Source organism: Hippocampus zosterae, chromosome 3 (genome assembly GCF_025434085.1).
Source record: "Hippocampus zosterae strain Florida chromosome 3, ASM2543408v3, whole genome shotgun sequence".
In the NCBI taxonomy this organism is placed as follows: domain Eukaryota; kingdom Metazoa; phylum Chordata; class Actinopteri; order Syngnathiformes; family Syngnathidae; genus Hippocampus; species Hippocampus zosterae.
Genome location: NC_067453.1, coordinates 18,313,019 through 18,334,606, shown reverse-complemented (window position 1 = coordinate 18,334,606; position 21,588 = coordinate 18,313,019). Strand labels below are relative to the sequence as shown.

Below are 21,588 nucleotides of genomic sequence, written 5' to 3'. Positions count from 1 at the left end.
CACATACTTTTTTATTCACAATTCAAAACAATTCACACATGTCTTTTACACAAGTCTATGGCATGCTTTTGTCAAATTACCCCAGGATCAAGAATCATAGCCCACTTTCATGTGTCTCTTTTGGCACGTAATTAAGCGACCCATTCACACGACAACCACATTCTCAGGCCTACATAAAAAGACAAAAGTGATCGAGTCAAAACCTTTATTATGTCTTGATATACAATAATCTTAAAGGAAGCTCTTTAATTACTGTGAGATAACCACTGTGGGTTCTGTCTATACCTATTTACACAAGATAGGTGGAGCTAAATCCATTTAATCTCAACTTTACACATGACCCACATTCATTAGATGACACTGCATCCTGTTACCCTGTTTGCGCTCACCAGTTAGCTAATTTGTGAGTCAAAGCGAAACACAACCAGCTAAAGACATTAAAATAGATACAACAGGAACATTATGTGCGTGTGTGTGTATGTGTGTGTACATGCGTGTGTGTCTGTGTGTACTATACAATACACAAAATATGACACATTCACACAAGCTTGCACACTGGTGCTCATTCGGCCATACATTCACACAGCAGCTACACATCCTGCAACAGGCGGTCTTCTAACAACCCCATCACAGTGTATATACTAGAGTTAAATACTAAAAACAACAGAACTGAAGCACTGTGCAAAGTTAGCTAGACGGGCATAGAAGGGATTGAGTCCAATAGCATCTTAATTTTCTGTACAAACTTCAATCTACAGAGAATATCAGTTAAATGTAAACAGAGAAAGACAAATAAATGGTCCAAATCCTTTTTCATGTCATTATTAAGCCTGTACATCAAAATGATGAAACACTGTACATGGATTCTTCTCTTGATAAATTGTGACACATATGTTTACAGTGGAACATACAGATCATTGTTAACATAGAGTATAGTAGTAAATTGGTTGTACGGTACAGTAAGCATGTGTGTATTGGATAATGATGTGTTGGTGGTTGTTGCAATTTGTGCTCAGTCCACCCCTGTCATTTAGTAACAGTCTGCGCCCCCGCCATGGTCCGTCAATGCAAAGGGGGTTGCATTGCAGGCTCACTGGGTTGAATGTGCATTATAGGGGCTTTGTCTAAATGTTGGAGGATGACGTAAGGGGCTGCAAGCAAAAGGGGAAAGGGCAATGGCTGAGGTCTTTTTGGAGAGTGGCTGCATGGTTTCCTCTCCTCCTCCCTCCTGTCGTGTGATGTTGAAGGGATGTCTCTGTGGACCCTGGGAGCCTGGAAATATGACAGATCAAAACATATTATTTAGAATGCCCCCAAAAATGCGTGGTAGAATAGCCAATACAGGACTCAAATGATCTCAGATTTTAACAAGATGTGTCGAAACTAAACTATGGTGTTAGATGTGGTCGGGGCAGACGTAAGGTTTATACCGACTTTCTGACAACAAACTGTTACACTACCAGTTCCATCTCCAAAATACTTCTGCTGTGCTGGTCTGCTCAGCTTGGTTGAGGCGGGTCTGCCAAATTAGCAAACACGAGTAGCGAGACTTGCGCCGATATGAAAATCTGAATCGCAGGGCATTTTTAGTGTGGTGCAGATAAAACAGAAAACTAAATTAGAGACTATAATCTATGCCCAATCAAAAGAATATTCAAAAGTACACCACGCCAAGCTTCTTTGGCATATTTTTACATGATAAACTCAACTTGCACATAAAGTCACATTATACTTTGTGCAATTACATATATATTAATGCATGTTGTGTTCATCTGATCTTTTTTTAACAAGATGCAATTGCACGAGCGTGGTTTACAAGAAAATACTGTAATCATGTCAATACATTTTTTAAAAAGTGAGATGTATAAAAAGTTCTCCATGTGACAGTCAAAAGCTTCACGGTTAATTGTTTGCCTTATTTTTTTGACATTACGAACACATGACTACCAAAATACCATGTGTTTGTTTACATAATGTAATAATACTTGGATCCGTGTGTAAAATGATGTCTTACTCACCAAAATGTTGCTAAGCATTGCCTCCTTCTGCAAAAAAAAAAAGAAAAAAGAAAAGAAACAGAAACAGGGAGACAATATTAATTAAAATTCATCTGCACGTTGTCAAGGTCATGCTATTAATAGACTCCCACGTTCACACTTGGCCATAAGCATCCTTCACATTGACTGCTTGTAATGCTCACACACACCAGCAGAGGGAACTAGGGCTGAACTAATTGTTCTAAACAACATCTCTTGTGCTGGCTGGGTGCTGGGTGTGACAAGAGGAAAACAACAAAACATGACATCATCGTGAGGTTATGATGTCACTTTCACCCTTGCTCTCAGCCAGCAGCTCCTCTGTCATGAGGCCATCCTGACGATTCCCGAGGACAAAAGCCAGGAAGGAGAGGATGAGCGCGTCCAAGATGCCCATGATGGCGAGGATGTAGGCCCAGCGCATGGAGCAAGCCCCAAGGCTGTATTTGTCCGTCTGCTCCCCGCACATCCGCCGCACTTCCTCACTGTCCCAGCCATCAGGGTAGATCATACAGCCCAGTACCAGACACACACCTGCAGGGAAGGAACATGAACGTGTGAACGAAGGTCAGCATCTAAGAAAAAAAATCATTCAGGAGAGATGGATGTGAATTGTGTCGAGAACACTTTGTGTCATAATAAATGGACTCAGTGATAATGACATGTTGCAAGAAAGACACAAAAAAAGGCCACTTCGTGTTTTTTTCATATATATATACATATATATATATATATATATATATATAGAGAGAGAGAGAGAGAGAGAGAGAGAGAGAGAGAGAGAGAGAGAGAGAGAGAGAGAGAGAGAGATATTAGGTTTCAAATCATTCACTTTACAAAAAAAACATCTGAAGAGGACCACATTTACATATTAATGATAAAACAAAAAATATTTCACTTTGTTATTCCTGTTGCTCTTGCTCTCACATTGAGTGTTTGGGTGGGAGGGATGAACGCTTTTCAACATTATCACTGATTGCTACATAGAAATTGAAAATGCATCTTTAGTGCCTGTTTACCTTCTTTGATGGACTCGTCTTTTAAATGTAAATGCAATTTCTAATTGTATTCCACCCATTTCCATCACGGTGGCTCCTCTCTGGCCCTTGGCATTTTCAATAAATTGCTCTGACCATCTATAGTAGGTCTCAACCATTGCATGCAAACGCGCTCACACACACACACGCACACACACACACACACACGCACACACACACACACACACACACACACACACACACACACACACACGCACACACCCACACACACACACACACACACACACACACACACACACACACACACCCACACACACACACACACACTTTATCGTTCATTGAAGAAACTAAACACTGTTCTCCACAGCCTCATGCGTCAGACTGTTTTCAGAAGGTCAAGTCGGTCAACTTCACAAAACAAATTGAATGTTTAATCGGTTGAAAATACAAATTAGATTGAGCCTATACCCTGAAAGGATGTGAACGCTTCAGAATTACAGCACCTGGATAACTGCATAAAGTGGTCATAAATTGCGATCTGATCATCTCGGTTACAAATAAGGCGCAGTCTGCTGAAGCTAATGCAAGAGCTGGAGAGTGCAGCCTACTGCAGGCTACAGTGGCCTCGAGCGCGTTGTTTGAATTTGAATTGGCGAGAACAAAAGGATCTGCCGCCGACCCAGGGGTAAATAAGTCTGAAGAGCTTGAGATGAGATAAGACGAGTCATCGCTTTTGACCAGCAATAGCGGTGCTAGCAACAGAGAAAACAAGGTCAGTGGTGGTGTGACAGCCAAATCATTTGAATACAAAGTAAAAAGCAGTGGAAAAAGCTGTCAACTGTACCAATGACATATCAATGGCAAAATGTCAGGTTGCAAGGTGGTGGTGGACCCCAAAAACCAAGCAGGAGGGAGGAGCAGGGTGAATTTGATGAATTGTATTTAATAAAACACAGAGAAAAATGAATCCCCCCAAAAAAAACAAAGTGCTATCAACCAAAATGAATCCAAAGTAGTAAAACAAAACCATGACTGTGGCAAAAAACTAACAGGAACAGAACCATGACAGAAACAAACATGACAGTTGAAAGCAAACAAAAATTGTCCTAACACTGAGTGGTTGTGCCGGGAGTCCTTTTAAACAATTACATAACGACATAACGACCAACAGGTGTGCAGCTGCAGGGAGAGCCCTACAGTGCCACCTGTTGGTCACAAACCGAAACATGACAGTTTAGACTAGTGGTGCCGCATAGAACATATTCTTGTAAAGAAAATTTTGGGGTTGACCTTCCCTTTAATAGAATATTCATTCCGCAACACAGCAGTGCCCCAGCACAGGAAGTAGAAGAAGTAAATCAACAAGGGAATGGTATCAACAGAAGAAAATACAAACTTCTGAAATGCTGTGGCATAGAGCGATCCTCACTAGATATCCCTAAAATATTCCTGTTCTGAAACAATTTTGCAAAAAGGAAGAGTTTAAAATTCCACACCTATTCCATACCCATTTTTGCTACCGTATATAATCCTGAATCCTGCCAACAAGGGACATTTCAAGATGCTTCAGTGAGTACGAAAGGGAATGACACAGCAAGGCATGCAGGAGACAAATTTAAAAGAGCAGAGCATCCCCCTCTCGCTCCCCCATGGCTCTAACTGTCATAAGCAATTCATGTGGGTGCGCTAGTTCACAGAGCAAAGACTCAGACACTGGCTCTGATTCAGGTGGACAGCGAGCACCCTGCAAACACACCAAGAGGCATGACCACGTCATTTTCACTCCCTTCGAATCCTTAAAGTGAGGGCGGGAGCAAGTTAACTGTGGTGATTAAACAACCACAGTGAGTCGAGTGGAACCTTTGGCTGGACCTATCTTTAGTGAATGAAAAAGTGATTGCCTCCAGGTGGTACCAGACAAGACCTTGTCATTCAGGCAAGATTGAAGTTGGAGCTGACGGGCTGTGTACTTGGCCCCGTGTCACTCACTTTACTGTATCACAGCCTGCCAAACGTCCTCTAGAATCCTGTGCATGATTCTGCCCTTGGCTCAAGTCTTGACATATACAGGTTGTGACTGCGGAGATGTTGCCGTTTTAGACAGAAGTAGAGTCCACGGTGGGTTATCGCCGTTGCAAAAGCCTCCTTTTACCTGTATGTACTGTGTGTTAGTTTCACGAACACACAGATGCAGTGGCATTTTATTGTGCGAATCAAGGACCACTTTAATAGACTTGATCAGGGGCGTCGCTACAGCCACCACTCGCACGTCTCTGGCCACCCCACTGGCAACCCTCATATTTAGGGGAAGTTTTGATAAATATGATTCTGGGGTGGGAATTGTTATTTCTTCTTTACTGCCATTTGCACATGGTCGCATTACACTGAGGCACTTGGATGATCTGTCACCAAACATTGACATTGACCTTCTATATGAATATGTATTAATGCTATTGAGCTGCACAGAGAAAGTCAGCACTAATCAAGATTATTACTTTCACTCACTCAACATGTCCGAATCAGTGCATGAGATATGAACTACATGAATAAGGAATATGTACAATTTTGCAACTGCACAAGCTCAGAACTGACTCTTTAGTGTGACCTGTCCACGAGTGATTGGTGAGCTCGGGCGAATAAGTGTGCTTTGAGGAAAAAAAAAAAATCAGCTTAAACGAGCACAAAATCGTGTTGTCTGAGCTCAACATTTTTATCTCAAAATGATGTCGTTCAGTCCTGTCCAGCAGCGAACATTTTCAAAAATGTGTAAACATCTACTAAATTTCACATTTGCTGGACGGGCAGGCACTCCAGAGACCCATTTCTTTTATCAAACCAACTAAAAAGTCAATACGTTACTCGAGGGTATTGATCAGCAATATTATTCTCATAGTAAGTATATGAAATTTATATATTTTGTTGCAGTATCGCATTCGATTGTACACGAGGACCTAATAATCTGAGTGGCGTGCGTACAGTATACAGTATTACATTTCACACCAAAAAAGTAAGCGAGGCAATATTATGGTTCTCACAGCCTCATGTTATTTTTAATAGAGTAGTAACAAGAGCTGTAGCAGATCCTCCTGGATGTCTCCTGCATGCCTTCAGTGGCATCATGAATTTTACATGACCCAAAAGAGGCAGAGGAAGAAGAATAGAAGCCTGTCATGCAGTGATAGCATCAGGGGACCCAGTGGAGAAGAGAGTGGAAAAATATCACGGCAAGTCATAGAATGTGGTCTACATACTGTGCCACATGCCTGGTGCCTGCATGGTGGCCTCTTGTGACTCGAGTTGCAGACAAGTGGCAAGAGCATATCCACAAGCAGTCTTCATGCAGTCAAACACATTTTTTTAAAAATAAAATTGCCTGGAGTCAACTCATCCACAAACACAGAAGCACGCTCATTGCAGAAGTGCAGAATCCTCTTACATAACCAAGTTTAAATTCAAAGCACTTTAACTCAACGAATGCCTCAATAGACTTTATACACCGGCAGGAAAATGACCATATCCAGCTGCCACCGATATTACCTTAGAAAGAACAAAGAAACTGTGTCTCGATTCATGACCTGCTCTTTAGCCCACCCCTAATCCAATCTTGAACCCAGTCTGCTCAATCAAAATACGAGGTAAATATAACCCAATCTGGTCATGTCAAGAGTGGTGCTACAAATATTATCGGTTGGGTTTTGCATACTATGCAAACTAACAGTTATCCTCCAGGCCAATAAAGGGCGCTGATATTTGGCATTTTGACGCTGATCAGCATCAGCCCAATATTCTTCTTCTTCTTTTATTTTTTATTTTTTTAAATAAACCAGGCGGCCAATAAGACACCAATCTAATTTTTGTTGTTCTTGCTCTGATACAACTGTGTCTCTCTATCTGCTGTGACATCTTGGTAGGCGGGATTATCCCACTCATAGCACTACCTGGTTGGATACATGTAAGCCAATCAGTGTAGTGAAATCCATGAGCTGTGCATTCAGGGCTAACGCAGGTGATGGAAAGGAGATAAACTTTTGCTCAAGGAAGGTAGAATTTTAAAACAAAGATGTCTACTGTCTACGATTAAAAAAAAACACATGGCAAAAATCTGTAAAATTGTGTAATCTACAGATTCTTGAAGGCATTTAAATAAAGTTAAAGGGCCCATATTTAACTAAACCAAAGGCATATACTGTATGTGATTACCGGTATATATGTTTGAGCTGATGGCCTCGTGCTACCTTTCTCGCTTCTCTTATCTTGAAGACATGCAGAGAGAAGACATGAGATTAGCAAGCGAAGGAGGTGGTCTAGATGGTGAGGGATTGAACTCACGCATGCAGGGAGACATGCTCCATCCCTGTCTACCTGTCTGTCTGCATGCAGCCACTGGCGAGCACCACGCAAACATCAAGAGCACTGGACACCATATGCCGAAGCCGCCTTTAGCACTGCTATATTAAGCTTTTCTTCACGTCTATCGTTCGCACATTCACCTCCCTTACTTGCTGCCATCCTGCAAACACTGAGATCATGCGAGTGGAAAACGGGGCGGAGAAATTCTAGAATGCTAGCAGCCGCTTATGTAAGAGGATGTAGGTAGGGCAGATGACGCTCAAACGGCGTGGCACGAGAGTCTGACAGCAGACCGGCAGATGGTACTGCAGATTTGACAGCAGCACATTGGCTCATTTGGACAAAGAGAATCGCAAATCCCATCGATAGTGCAAGAAAAATTTCATTGACTTGTGAACTCTGAGCATCATTTATTCATAAGCATTGTGGTGGAGTTGCATGATGGGATTTGGTGAGACTCAGTCCATCTGCTTCATTGCCTAAAGAAAGAAAAAATATATATTTGTGTGTGTGTGTGTGTGTGTGTGTGTGTGTGTGTGTGTGTGTGTGTGTACGTGCAAACACAAATGATGGAGCCTAGCCGAGCTGCCTCTGGGCAGTAGGCGGGGGACACCCTGAACCGGTTGCCAGCCAATCACAAGCCACATGGAGACAAACAACCATCCGCGCTCACACTCACACCTCGGAACAATTTTTTGGAATGTGTGAGGAAACTGGAGTACCCGTAGAAAAACTGAGAAAACCCACGCAGGCACGGGGAGAACATGCAAACTCCACACAGGAAGGCCAAAGCTGGAATCAAACCCGGTCTCTCTGCACTGTGAGGTCGATGTGCGAACCACTCGACCACCGGGCCGCCTCTATGAAGACATATAAAGCTTCCTTATAACAGGCGGATATTCAGCCAACCTCCTGCAGCTGCCATTTCATAAGCAGAGAAACTGTGTATGGGCGCTTGTTACGTAAATTAGTCAAACTGTTATATCCCACATCACAAAATTCAGAATGGCTCGTTCAGACACATTTCCAGGAACGGGCAGATATAAGAGTCAGTTCACCGTTAAAAAAAAAAATCTACTTTGTTTTCCTAATCCACTTGATGGATAGTTGCACATCTTTGGGCAGATTGGGTGACTACTTCACAGGAGTTTTGGGTGCTTCATTTCATACTTGATGGGTGGGCAGGCACTCTGCAGACCCAAGTATTCAACATCAACAAAACAGTCAAAGTCACTTTTCCAAATTATGTTCACTTTCACCTTCCACTGTAAATCTGTCACCTACAGGGCCTGTCAGTATGGTTGTGCTCTCCCACTCACATTTACATTAAAGAGCAGTATAAGATAAGATAAGATATCCTTTATTCGTCCCACAATGGGGAAATTTACAGCCTAAAGCAGCAAGAATGTATATAGAAAGAAGAAAGGAGAAAGAGAAAAAAGAAACAACAAACATCTTTCAATTAAATACAATATGAACACAAATGGATAAAAATTATTTTTTATTCATCAGCCTGACAGCAGTCGGTAGGAACGAGCGTCGGTATCTCTCCTTCTTGCAGCGCGGGTTTAACAGTCTCTGGCTGAAGGAGCTACCAAGTGCTGTCAGGGCGGGCTGGAGGGGGTGGGAGGGACTGGCCATCATAGCTTTTAGCTTAGTTAGCATCCTTCTGTTGCCCACCTCCTCCAGAGTGTCAAGGGAGCAACCCAGGACAGAACTGGCCTTCCTGACCAGCCGCTCCAGTCTCTTTCTGTCCCGGGCCGAGATGCTGCCTGACCAGCAGGCAATGCCATAATGGATGGCATATGCTAAAACTAAATGCACCCTCCTCTGCTCCAAATTACATTTTCATACTGTGTTTAATGGAGTCCTTCCATCCAAAAGTATGTGTTGAAATAATGAGTCCATAGAACAAGACAGATTAATCCAATCTTTCCCATGGCTGGTCCAAGCACTAATGAAGTGTGGTACCTCTCTTCAAACTGGACAGTTAAGACTCTTATCAAGATCCAAAGACGAGCGCACAAAGTGCCAAAGAGATGGCGTAGCACCATGATATGCTTTAATTGCACTCATATAAAAGGAGCTGTTTCAAAAGATCGAGAGATCCCGCACAAGCCAGACTAAGTGGGGATTTCAAGTGTGTCAACGCTGGTAGTTTTTGGTTGATTACTTGAAAAAAGAATCATCTATCATTTTAGAGAGTGCCACCCCACGAGCAGAGCCGATGAACCTACTGTACATTTTGTACATTTTCTAAATCTTCATTCTGCTTGACTGCAATGATGTTGTGATAATATTGCATGAGTGACTCATCAGGTGACAGAAAAAAAAATCGGCATCTAACAGCGGAGGAACAAGGAACGCATCGACCAAACGATTGAGTAATGTCTTTTAGTCACCTACACCCCGATGGATGTACTTGTTAAATAATCCAGTTGTTTAATCAATGCATAAGTCATGCAATGTCTCTCAACAAGCTTCCTTGTATAAACCAAGCAAACCACAATGCATCTGGCAATTACCATATTGGCCCGAATATAAGACGATGTTTTTTGCATTGAAATGTGACTGAAAAAGTGGGCGTCGTCATATATTCGGGGTCTCGACATTATACCCATTCACGACGCTAGATGGCGCCAGATATCATTGAAGCGAATGCTTAACTTGACTCGCCAGGCCAAAGTAAGCCCCTGTCAAGAAGAATAAAAATAAAAAGAACAGTAGCAGGAAGAAGAAAAAAAAACGGTAAGAAAGAAAAGAGAAGAAAATAATAGAATACACAACAGAAAATGGAGAAACATAGCGACAATCTGGAGAAAAGTGGGTCGAAGATCGGTCAGGTTAACCAGCAGCTGAGGAGAAGTTATGATGTAATTCACATTTTCAAAAACCAGAAGCCATTCATTTACGAATGTGATTGCACTTTAGTTTATATATTTAAATGTTCAGATATTAAGATTTGAATGAGGCAAAAAACATGCTTTTTCTCTTAAATATATTGTTATAATCATTTGTTTCAGATCTACTGTAATTATTTTCTGTATAAAAATGAATTTGGTGTTCAAAAAGTATTTTTTCAAATTTGAGTCTTCAAAAAGAGGGGGCAGTCTTATAATCAGGGCCGTCTTATATTCGGGCCAATACGGTACTGAATTGATTCTTTTTTCCAAACAATTATTAACAGGAAATTGTTGCACATTGGCACACAAAGCGGGGATGCAGTGGTGATTGGCGAGTGGGGGCGGCGGGGATGGGGCAGGAGTGTTCAAGTACATCCAGCTCAGAGATGGAGGGAGCCAAAGCTTATGTAACAAGTCCAGAAAGAGGTTGCAGACCTCCACTCAGGATAAGCACTGGCAAGGTCAATGGGGATCAAAAGCAACGTTCAAATTTTGTGTTAATACTGACAGGTTCAACAGACGCAAAACAGCCACAGAATTGAGATTGACTTCATTATTTGGTGATTACTGGCTTATCATTTCCAGCAACAATGTGGATCAATTGTAGAATGATGGCCTCAGATCACCTACAGCCGTGTTTCCAAACCTTTATAGAGCAAAGGTACATCTTTGACATTATACACATCTCAAAGACCACCCCCAAATCAACATCTAAAAAAAAAATTTCTGAAATAATAATGCTCTCATCTCACTTGACTCAAAATATTGTTATTCTGTTGTATTATATAAATGGCAACTCATGAATACACGGGTTACCTAAAGTGCACCTCCTGATCTCTCATGACACCACTGAAGTGGAGAATCGCCGATTTAGTGGAGAGCTATAATTATTCTGCCGTTCGCTATGTGTTAATGGCATGGTAATAAAATCTTCCCACAGCACACCTAACAATCCCTTACGGCACTCATGTGCTTCGGCACAATAGTTGGGAATCACAGACTTACGGTATGTTACCGAACCACCTTTCACATGGTGTTCGTAAAAGTGTTTGTAACATTCGGCTCATTTTCGAGTCACAACAACGATAACACAATTCTTGTGTGAAAGTGGAACATGTTGCTACTTGTTACATTGATTCATTTTCAGGAAGATAGCTTTTGGCTGCCTTACACTCATGACATTTTGTGGTCATTCATCCATTCATCCGTTCTCTTCGAGGTTGCAGTTCGCTGGTGTCTATCTGAGCTGACTGACTTAAGGTGAAAGGCAGAATACACCCTGCAGGGCTCTAAGTGGTGGTATTTTGCTACGAAAATGCCAAGTAGATTAAAAGTAAAATTTTAATCTACTTGGCATTTGCAACCAGAAACTTTTTGATTTGTAACAGTAACTTGATGATTTAAAAAAAAATTAGTCTTGAAGATTTCTTTGTCGCTCAGTTATACGCCACAGTTCAGCCCATTTGATCAGTAATATAGAGAAAATGAGTGGATTGAATATTTACACAGCAAGTCCACCTGTAATGTTCACCCCTAAAATATCAGATTAAAGGTTACTGTGCTCCCAGTAAAAAAACAAACAAAAAAAAGTCTGCAGCCCTGCTCTGAATGGTCTCCTGTTAGCCATTGTGTAAAAGACAAACTGAGGACGAGAGACTTTGTTGTTGCACTTCAGCACCTTCAAGCTTGGCTTCACTTACGTACATTCACGATTTCATCGTTCGCTTCAGAATGCAGTCCGTTTTAAAATCGAATGGCATTTGTTTGAATCTGAAAATTAACTAATGAAAAAGAATTTCTATTATTTTGATTATCTTGTATAACTCGAGAGGTTCATATATTTGCATACGATCCACGATGTGTTAATTGACAGACAGAAATTGTCACACCCTCAAAGTATGCTCTTGCGAAGCGAGGACTATTTGGGCTGAGTGAGGACAAACTGCAGGGCATTCGTTTTGCTCTCATTAAAAAAAAAATCTCCTTTCTACTTGTTTTTCATACTTAATCCTGCTGAACGGGGCATAGCCTATATGCGTTGCACGCACATCTTCCACATGCTGATGCCTCTCACTGCAGTATAATTTTCCCCTAAACCATATTATTGTTTAACACTTGATACGGACTAAAAGTAAAAGGCCTGAATATGCAAAAATATCCAACTTGGTGGTGGTTTGTTTACCTCTGAGGGTTTAAAAGTTCGTTCTCTCATTCCCCCCATGGCAGAGGACGCTTCGTGCTTGTGAAGACTGAAAACCAAATGCATCACACTGTAATGGTAACAGACAGTTTGTGCATTACATAAATCTGCCCCAGTGAGTGTATCCGACTGAATGTGATATATGCAAAAAACGCCACCCCGTTCTATTGTGTGAAGCTGCAGCGTCATTTCGAACGCGACAATGCACCGTCACACAATGTGGTAGAAATATTTTAAAAGGGTCTCAAGATTGCAGCCTGGTGGTCCAGTGGTTAGCGTGTCAACCTCACAGTGCAGAGGTACCGGGTTGAATTACAGCTGCGGCCTCCCTGTGTGGAGTTTGCATGTTCTCCCGGGGCTTGAGTGGGTTTTCTCCGGGTACTCCGGTTTCCTCCCACATTCCAAAAACATGCATGGCAGGCTGATTGAAGAGTCAAAATTCCCCCGAGAGGTGTGAGTGTGAGCGCGGATTATCGTTCGTCTGTGTGTGCCCTGCGATTGGCTGGCAACCGGTTCAGGGTGTCCCCCGCCTACTGCCCAAAGACGGCTGGGATAGGCTCCAATACCCCCCGCGCCCCTTGGCAGGATAAGAGGATTCAAATATGGATGGATGGGTCTCAAAATGACAGCGAGCATGCCTAAAATGAACCCTAGTATGTAACTTAGAATTTTGAGGATTACAATTATTTTGGGATTCCACTTATATATGTTGTCGGTGAAAAATTTGGGTTACCATCGTGCAGTCTGACGTTTGATCCTGGAATTGCCCTGGAGCACTGCAATGCGTTTGTGTACCCAGGTTGGGCGGTATGGGTTGTGGGCTCGATCCCCCGGCCCTTGTGAATACATCAAAGTGTCCTTGAAGCAAGATGCTGAAACCCAAGTTGCTCCTGATGGTGCACAAGTGCAAGTCCACGCCAAGCTTAAGATTGTTCTACCAAAAACAAAGACCTCACTGACATTGTCAATAACAGTGTCCTATTTGAACAGAATCAGAGTCAATGAAATTGTGGACAAAAGCCAGCCTAGATCCACTTATGCAGTTGAATAGACACGGGTTTGATCAATACTGTATACTAATTTTTGCTGTAATGATCTTTTGTAGAATTAGGATGCAAGTGCAGGTCTCCCCATCGTGTATCGAATGGGGTAAATGCAGCGTTATGAGAAACGCTCACAACACAATCAGACGTTTGGCCAATGAAGCACTACAAATGCTTGCACAGACCTGATTTGGAATGAAAGTGTTCATTTTCAGCACTGAGTCTGGACAGTGAAAGGAGAGTGGACAAGGGCCAAGACTGCAGTTATTATCCGTACCGCTTTCTCTTCAAAGTCAGAGAAGTCTTTTTTGTTTTGTTTGTTTTTGGCTCATTTGAATATACTTCAGCTGAGAACCTGTTCCCAGAGATGTGGCTATTTTGAAAGACATTTAACTCCAACCCTAATTCAGGTTGCTTTACCACAATTGGAATAGTGTAAAATGATGACCCAGTGTGAATGTAAACTGACTTCAGGATGGCAGAGAACCAACCAGCTCAGTTGAAAAATTTCCCAAATTTTCTTTTCAGTGTTTATTTGGAGATCAGGGAAACCCAGGAGGGCCTGACGCAAAAATATGCTCTCAGGAAAACTGTTGAAATTGCTCTCAGAAAGCTTGTTTGGGAAAAAGCGAAGTGAGCTTGATCACAAACTTAAACATTCAGGATTATTAAGATAAAAGCATGACTATTTTAAATGCAACTACAGACTCACAGAAAATCCGGACACATGTCACTAAATATATGCGTCATGATATATTTGGTATTTTGTGGAATTTGTGCAAATGTGTACAATACAGATAAATGTGAACAAATTCACTCTTTAGGACAAATAGCCGAATGAAGCATTTTTAGTTTTTCCACATTTTATGCAAAGACAGACATAGGCCGACAGTATGAGAAAGACTGTTTTAAAACCTTACTAATTGAGGATATTTACAGTATAATGTATAGATACAGCTATAATGTGTTAATCAATTAAAGAATAGACACACCATGACTATTGTAGGTGCTATACTCGTATTTTTTTTCCATCTGACTGGCTAAACTGGATTGGACAGCCTGTCCATGTAATTTTCATGTTGACTCAAATAGGGTTTTTTTTTTTTAATTGGGAGTCCCCTTTCATATACTGTATGTGTGAGGACTTATTCTGTAACTATCTTGGTATTGCGTTTAGAATTGGACCACAATAGGCAAAATGATAAATGGAGCTCCACAAATAAGTCCAATGGCTGGAAAACGGTAACTGGGCACAAAGGTTCTGATCTAATGTTACAAAACATTCAGTATGTCCTTTTTTCTTGCGGGGTTGACTCATCTCTATCTGCAAAAAGGGAAATATTGACGATATGGAAAAGGCTATAAGAGAGTGTACTGTAAGAGTGTTGCGTATAACTGCAAGAATGAATTTTAAGTGACCTCACGGTAGGGCTGAACGACTTTTAAAAATAACCTCATCACATTTTTTTCTTAACATTGCGATTGCAATTTAATGTGCAATCTCTTTTTTCAAGCATCCTCCTCCTATGTAATGTTTAACAATCACCGGCAATACATGAATCTGTATGACGATAAACAATATCAGATTTATTATGCATATGTGTTTTGGTCTTATATGCTAAAATGAATGCAAATGACCCATGAATTAATATAAGAAATAGTTATTTGTTTAAGTTTTGCGCCTCTCATAGCCTGTAAATAAAGAGAATGGAAAGCACAGTTTGTTTTCCTGGAAGCAAGGAAGACTGAGGTTCTTTTGTTTTTTTAAAGACGAACAGGGGCCATTGCATTGCAGGAAAATATTCTATGAGGTCAAAATGAGTGGGAGACATGCACAGATGGGTGAAATTATACGAAAGTAATAGGAGGCGATAAGGTAAGAGGGTTTTGATGCATGGACAGAAATAGCTGCGCCCAGGCAAAGACCGCAGGTCCATCAAATGTACACGGGAGCACTCAACTTTGCACCCCCCCGCCTTCCCTTTTCGACATACACGCAGAGAGCTCAGGTGTTTGTTGGTGGTCTGTATTTACATTAAACATTCAACATTCTTATCTGAGAATCAGAGTCACAACACCGCTCCTTATGGGAGACTAGCACTTACGTGAAATGAAACACTGGAGAAAAGTGCTGTGAACCGAAGTGCATTTATCATAATACGGCATTAAGAATATTTTGGGTTGAAGCAGGAGGGGGCAAACTTGGCCACGATATTGCATGACCTTAACCCTGGTAATGCTTTTGGGTTCCAATCGACACAAAGAATACCACCCATAAGATGCGAAGTGCATTAGCGAGAAATAAAAAACTGAATATGATCTCCATTCATGTCCTTGAAGTGGGCATGCCTGACAAGATCGGGCTAATCATGCACAGTGTACACTAACATCATTTTTAGTATGTTTGAGACAGTTCACATGTGGGCAAAGCAAGTGAAGAAAGACAATGAAAATGAGGTGACTGAGCTATGCAACCGGAAACTATTCACGTAAAAAGTGCTTCACTTTTGCCATATTTTGTTACGTGGACAGCAATACTGTATTCCAAAATGTAATTCACATCTGTCGATACACAAGACACCATAACAACAACATGAAAGCAGTTTCATCGGAAATTGTTGCAAATGTTTTGAAAATAAAAACCCAAGAAGTTGCATGCACAGTGGATATAAAAAGTCTACACACCCCTGTTCAAATGCCAGGTTTTTGGATGCTAAAAAGTAACAGGTCAAGAAGAATTGTTTCAATTTTTTTTCTACCATTAATGTTATCTATAATCTGTACAACTCATTTGAAAATCTCATTTTGAAAGGCAGAGTACAAATATGTGACATAAATGTAGTTGCACATGTGTGCACACCATGTTATAATTGGGATGTGGCTCGGTTCTTAGTTAAACAATTACGTTCAGACTAATTTTAAATGTAAAGTGCCTCCGAATAATCCCAAATAAAGCTCAGCTGTTCTAGGAGGCTTTTCCTGTCCATTTTTTTTCTGGGGTGGGGGTGAAGGCAGAAGCCTTAAAGGTTTCTGTTCTAGGAGGCTTTTCCTGTCCATTTTTTTTCTGGGGTGGGGGTTAAGGCAGAAGCCTTGAAAGTTTCGTGCACTGACTGGCATTTGTCTGAATGCCCCACTTCCAGCCCAAGAATATCAGCTCCAAAGCATAATCCTGGCCCCACCATTCACTTAAACTGTGATGTTCTTTTGGTAATGAGCGGTGTCAAGTCAACAGTATTTATAGAGCACTTTCAAACAGCCATCGCTGCATACAAAGTGCTGTACATGGAGCGATTTAACATACACAATAAACAGTAAGACGAATCCATAATAAAGAAAGCACCAAGCAGTAAAATCAAGAACAAATCTAAGTCATGCTGAGTCGAACGCCAAAGAATACAAGTGAGTTTTGAGGAGGGCTTTAAAGATGGGCAGCGAGGAGACTTGGTGTTGTGTACCACCCATTTATTTCCCTTTTGGAATCACGGACAAAAAAAAAAACAACCTCACCATAACACATTTTTCTATTTGCATTTAGAAGATTTTGTTGTGGTCCAATAAAACCAATGTAACGTAAAATGTGCAGAAAGTGATATTTTAAAAATAATAATTATTCATTAATCTTCCGAGCCGCTTGATCCTCACTAGGGTCGCGGGGGGTGCTGGAGCCTATCCCAGCTGTCTTCGGGCAGTAGGCGGGGGACACCCTGAATCGGTTGCCAGCCAATCGCAGGGCACACAGCAACAAACAACCATTAGCACACACACTCACACCTAGGGACAATTTAGAGTGTTCAATCAGCCTGCCACGCATGTTTTTGGAATGTGGGAGGAAACCGGAGCACCCGCAGAAAACCCACGCAGGCCCGGGGAGAACATGCAAACTCCACACAGGGAGGCCGGAGCTGGAATCGAACCCGGTACCTCTGCACTGTGAAGCCGACGTGCTAACCACTGGACTACCGGGCCGCCCAAAATAATAATTATGACAAAGTTAATAAAACAGCAAAGTTAGAGTTGTCACAACACGTTTGCGCTTGACACTGAACTGTATGTTTTATCAAAAGTTCCATAAACTAGGTTGGTCACCACTCCGCCACAGAGCAGCTACGTTAAGTGATGGCAGTGGATGTTTTAGCTTCATCAAAGAGAAATGCCTCTCGACAGTGCTAAGCAGTCAGACTTGCTCATTAGACATCAGCAGCTTGTCATGGTCAGACTCTCTCCTCTCTGTTTTCTCTTTCATCTCGTTGCTGCAGCAGTGGCCTGCTCATTAAAATTCCCTTAATGCATTAATTCAGCCCATCATGCCACACGGAGCTGGACCTGTTCCACATAATACCACTCTGCTGGCTGCCTCAATAACTCAACACTCAAATTGCATGGATGGCATTAGATGGTGACAATGACAATATCAACACACAAACACTCACACCTACTGCAAAGTGAAAACATCGGAGTCTGACGGTTACCGGTTAAAGCAGAGAACGCACATTTTTATCTTAACTGATTTGCTTTGCGGGACACTCTGGACAGCGTTCGTCAGACTTGGCAGCCTCCACTGAAAATTCATTTAGCTAATCAGTGCACCGCTCACATGGAAAGGAGTACAAGTGTTTACATTACATTATTACACTGATTGTGAGGCAGGCAGAAATGTAAGACTGTCGTGTACCATGGCTATCCTTGCATCGTTGGTCGTACAATGCTTTGGTAATGGAGTGGTCAGGACCAGATGACTACTTCCCAACAAATCCATGAGACCTCAGTTCAGTGAGCAGTTTTGCGCATCTTTCGTTGTCCTTTGCAGCCTCATCAAGGACCATTACTACAAGATAAACTCAAGAATATTCAGAAAGTCTGGAAATTCACAACAGGATAACTCCATTGTAATGATACGTGTTGCTTCATGCTATCAAAGTTAAGGGCCTTTATCTTTTACTAATTCATTGACAAAGGTTCATCTTTTTATTAACACTTGTGTGACAACCACGAATGTTAAAAATTACACTATAATAATGATCACGATCGCTTAAAAAACTTTTGTTTATAAGATTTTTACGATTAATCACGGAGTTGTGATAACGGCAGGTTGACCCTAAAACACGTTTCAGTTTCCTTTACTTCCATCCACATCTATTTCATCGACTGATTTTTCTCCTCAGGATCACCGGCAAACTGGGACCTATTCCAACTGACTTCGGCGAAAAGCAACATACACCCTGGACTACTTGCCAGGCAATCAATGGTCACATCGTGAAAAACGTTTCACACTCAGGTTCAGATCAATGACCTAACATGAGGGTTTTCGGAACGTGGAAGGAATATATATTAAATCAAAATACAATGCATACGCAAGTTCGTTCGGTGTGGTTGGGACAGTTTTAAGTGATCATAGGGGCGAGAATAGATTTTTAGATTCAATCAGATAGATAGATAGATAGATAGATAGATAGATAGATAGATAGATAGATAGATAGATAGATAGATAGATAGATAGATAGATAGATAGATAGATAGATAGATAGATAGATAGATAGATAGATAGATAGATAGATAGATAGATAGATAGATAGATAGATAGATAGATAGATTTTTAGTGTGGGGAAAGTAAATTATCACAGCAGCAATATTCACTCAAAACACTCAAACGGTATAAATAAAATAGTATATCCAACAAATAACCAAAACAAACAAAAAGAGCAGCATTAAATACATCTAAATCTAATCCAAATAAGAAAAAAACCAACAGGAGTTGCGTGTTCTTACATGGTAAGTAATAAATCGTCTAATTATGCAATTGCCATATAGTACAATTATTGCAACTGTGAAGTTTTTCTAGCGCATCAGTTTTTTTTAAAGCTTGCACAATATGGACTTTACCCGTGTTGTAATTTAGAGCTATGACGTTTCAGACTAAAATTCCACCTGTTGCTGAAGATGACTTAATTCATAATAGTTACTAAACATATTACAGAGTATATTATTATTACATTACTATGCAAACCTGATGTGCTAGACTCGAAAGAAAAAAGATGCGGGCAGATTAAGAATCTGAATCACAGCAAAAAAAAAAAAAAGTTTACTTGCATCTCTCATTGTAGCAAAGATTTGTTGACGAGTGTAATTATCCCAATTGTCTATATTATTTTCCAACGGAGTTTGTTGACTATTCTGGACGCCTTACCTGCTGCAGCCTGCATCCAGCCGCAGATCTTGTACACAGTGGAGGTGCTGAGGAGGAAGAACAGCGAGAAGCATCCGATGCAGGTGACCACCAGCATCATGGACATCCCGATGAAGAAGGAGGCAGCCTTAAAGGCTCTGGACGGGATGGCGGAGAACTCGGTGAAGCTGCCTTGGCAGGCCATCTCCCTGGAGACCCCGTCCCCGATGCAGTAGTGAAAGAGCCCGAAGTAGCCGGCCTGCGGCGTGTCCACGCCATCACCGATCCAATAGGGCTGCGAGAAGATAGTCACGTTCACGATGCCGAACAGGATGGTGAATATAGCCCATAGGAGTCCGATGACGCGGGAGTTTCGGACGTAATTCGTCTGGTACAGTTTGGCAGCTTCTGCAGACGGTAACATTGATGCGGCGCTGGCGGGTATCATTGTATGCACTAAGAAAAAAGAAGAGACGCTAAAGCTGTTTTGTCATGAAGCGAGTAGAGGGGCTGGGGGGTCCCAATCTATGGCCGTGCAAGTGCAGCACCGCAGCATCTGTCTGGCGCGATCATCTCGTGACGTGGCATCGTCCAAACGGGCGCTGGTCCCCGTCAATGAAACTCGATGAAGCCACGATCACACCGTGCAGTCGTCGTCAGACGTACTCATCGCCAGTGTCCTTGGAATCCTAGCGACGTCCTACAGGCGCCGCGGTGCCCCACACGAACAACGAAGACGCGTCGGCATGCAATTGCAATATCCAAATATGAATGGCAGGGCCTGCATGGGTGCTTCAACCGGATTTTATCTTCCGGTTTGATGACAGCATCGCCGCCGGTCAGCAGTGATGCTGGAAGCCGGAGAGGGCGGGGCATGGGCTGTTTGCACGCACATCACACACATTTCACTGGGCAGACTAACTTCTTTGTTTTTTCACCAATGTCAGCTCATGGCGTGGATGAAATGAATAAATAACAAAAGAATGGGATGCAAAACATAAAACGACGACAACTGGGGAGCGAAATCGATATTCGGATTAATCACGCACAGCTGGCGGGGCAAGGTCAAGGAAGGTGGTGAATGACACATAGAGAGGGGTCTGGATAGAAAGGGTTCGATTATTCCTGGGGTGATGTAACTGGATGAATGACACGTTCACTTTACACAACAGTGGGCAAAATCAACCATTTTAAATCACAGTCGAACAGAAGAGAAAAACAAGTCTCTCAGTCCAGAGATTGGTGGTAAATGAATGCTTGAGGTCAGAACTCAGAACCAAAAGCAACTTCAATAATTTTCTATGCATAAAAAATTGTTGGAAAGATAAGTAAGCGATGCAGGAACCTGAATCATGGAAATGAATGGCAATACACCACTGGTAGTGTGTGAAATAATCATTGAATTAAATGGCGACATTGTACATATTAGAGTGTGGTTATTTATGTATTTATTATTTGTTTACATTTTTTGGCTTCTTTTACAGCACTTTGTATACAGCGGTGGTTGTTTTAAACTCTATAAATACAGTTGAGTTGAGGTGAGTTAAATCCAGTGCAGATCAGTTTTTATTTAACTTTTAGAAACAATACATATGCATTTACTTTTTTAGAATGGTGTGTTTGCAAATATTAATTCAGGTTAAAAACTTTTTACATTTTGATAGAATTATTATATATTGTAATTTTAGTTTGCTTTATTTAAGCACGGTCCTAATATGATGGCGGTTCATACTTTTTCATTGGTTTACAATTCGCTAAATGTAATTTTTAAGAATCAACCCCTGCATCGTTTTTGGGCCTACTACACAACTGTACACAACGTTGGTCGTAATTGTAGTACTTGGGAGGGCTGTGTATTTTTTGAGGTGGTATTTGGTGTAAAAACAATAAATAAA

At 41.5% G+C, this 21,588-nt stretch overlaps 2 protein-coding genes across 2 annotated transcripts in view; both read right to left on the bottom strand.

Moving 5' to 3' along the window:
- LOC127598052 (tumor protein p53-inducible protein 11-like) overlaps positions 1–21,588 on the bottom strand; it is an 823,313-nt gene that overhangs the window by 58,431 nt on the left and 743,294 nt on the right. The window lies entirely within an intron of this gene.
- On the bottom strand, positions 194–20,572 carry LOC127598050 (LHFPL tetraspan subfamily member 3 protein-like). The gene is made up of 4 exons (XM_052061558.1): positions 19,715–20,572; positions 2,334–2,570; positions 2,019–2,045; positions 194–1,272 (listed from the first exon to the last, which is right to left on the bottom strand). The coding sequence occupies exons 1-3, from the start codon at positions 20,139–20,141 to the stop codon at positions 2,029–2,031; spliced, it is 681 nt and encodes a 226-aa protein (XP_051917518.1). The 5' UTR covers positions 20,142–20,572; the 3' UTR covers positions 194–1,272; positions 2,019–2,028.

Coding starts and splice junctions, on each gene's coding strand:
- LOC127598050 (XM_052061558.1), bottom strand. CDS start 20,141: ATGATACCCGCCAGCGCCGCATCAATGTTACCGTCTGCAGAAGCTGCC. Junction 2,571..19,714: donor CTGGATGCAGGCTGCAGCAG/GTAAGGCGTCCA, acceptor CCTTCCCTGCAG/GTGTGTGTCTGGTACTGGGC.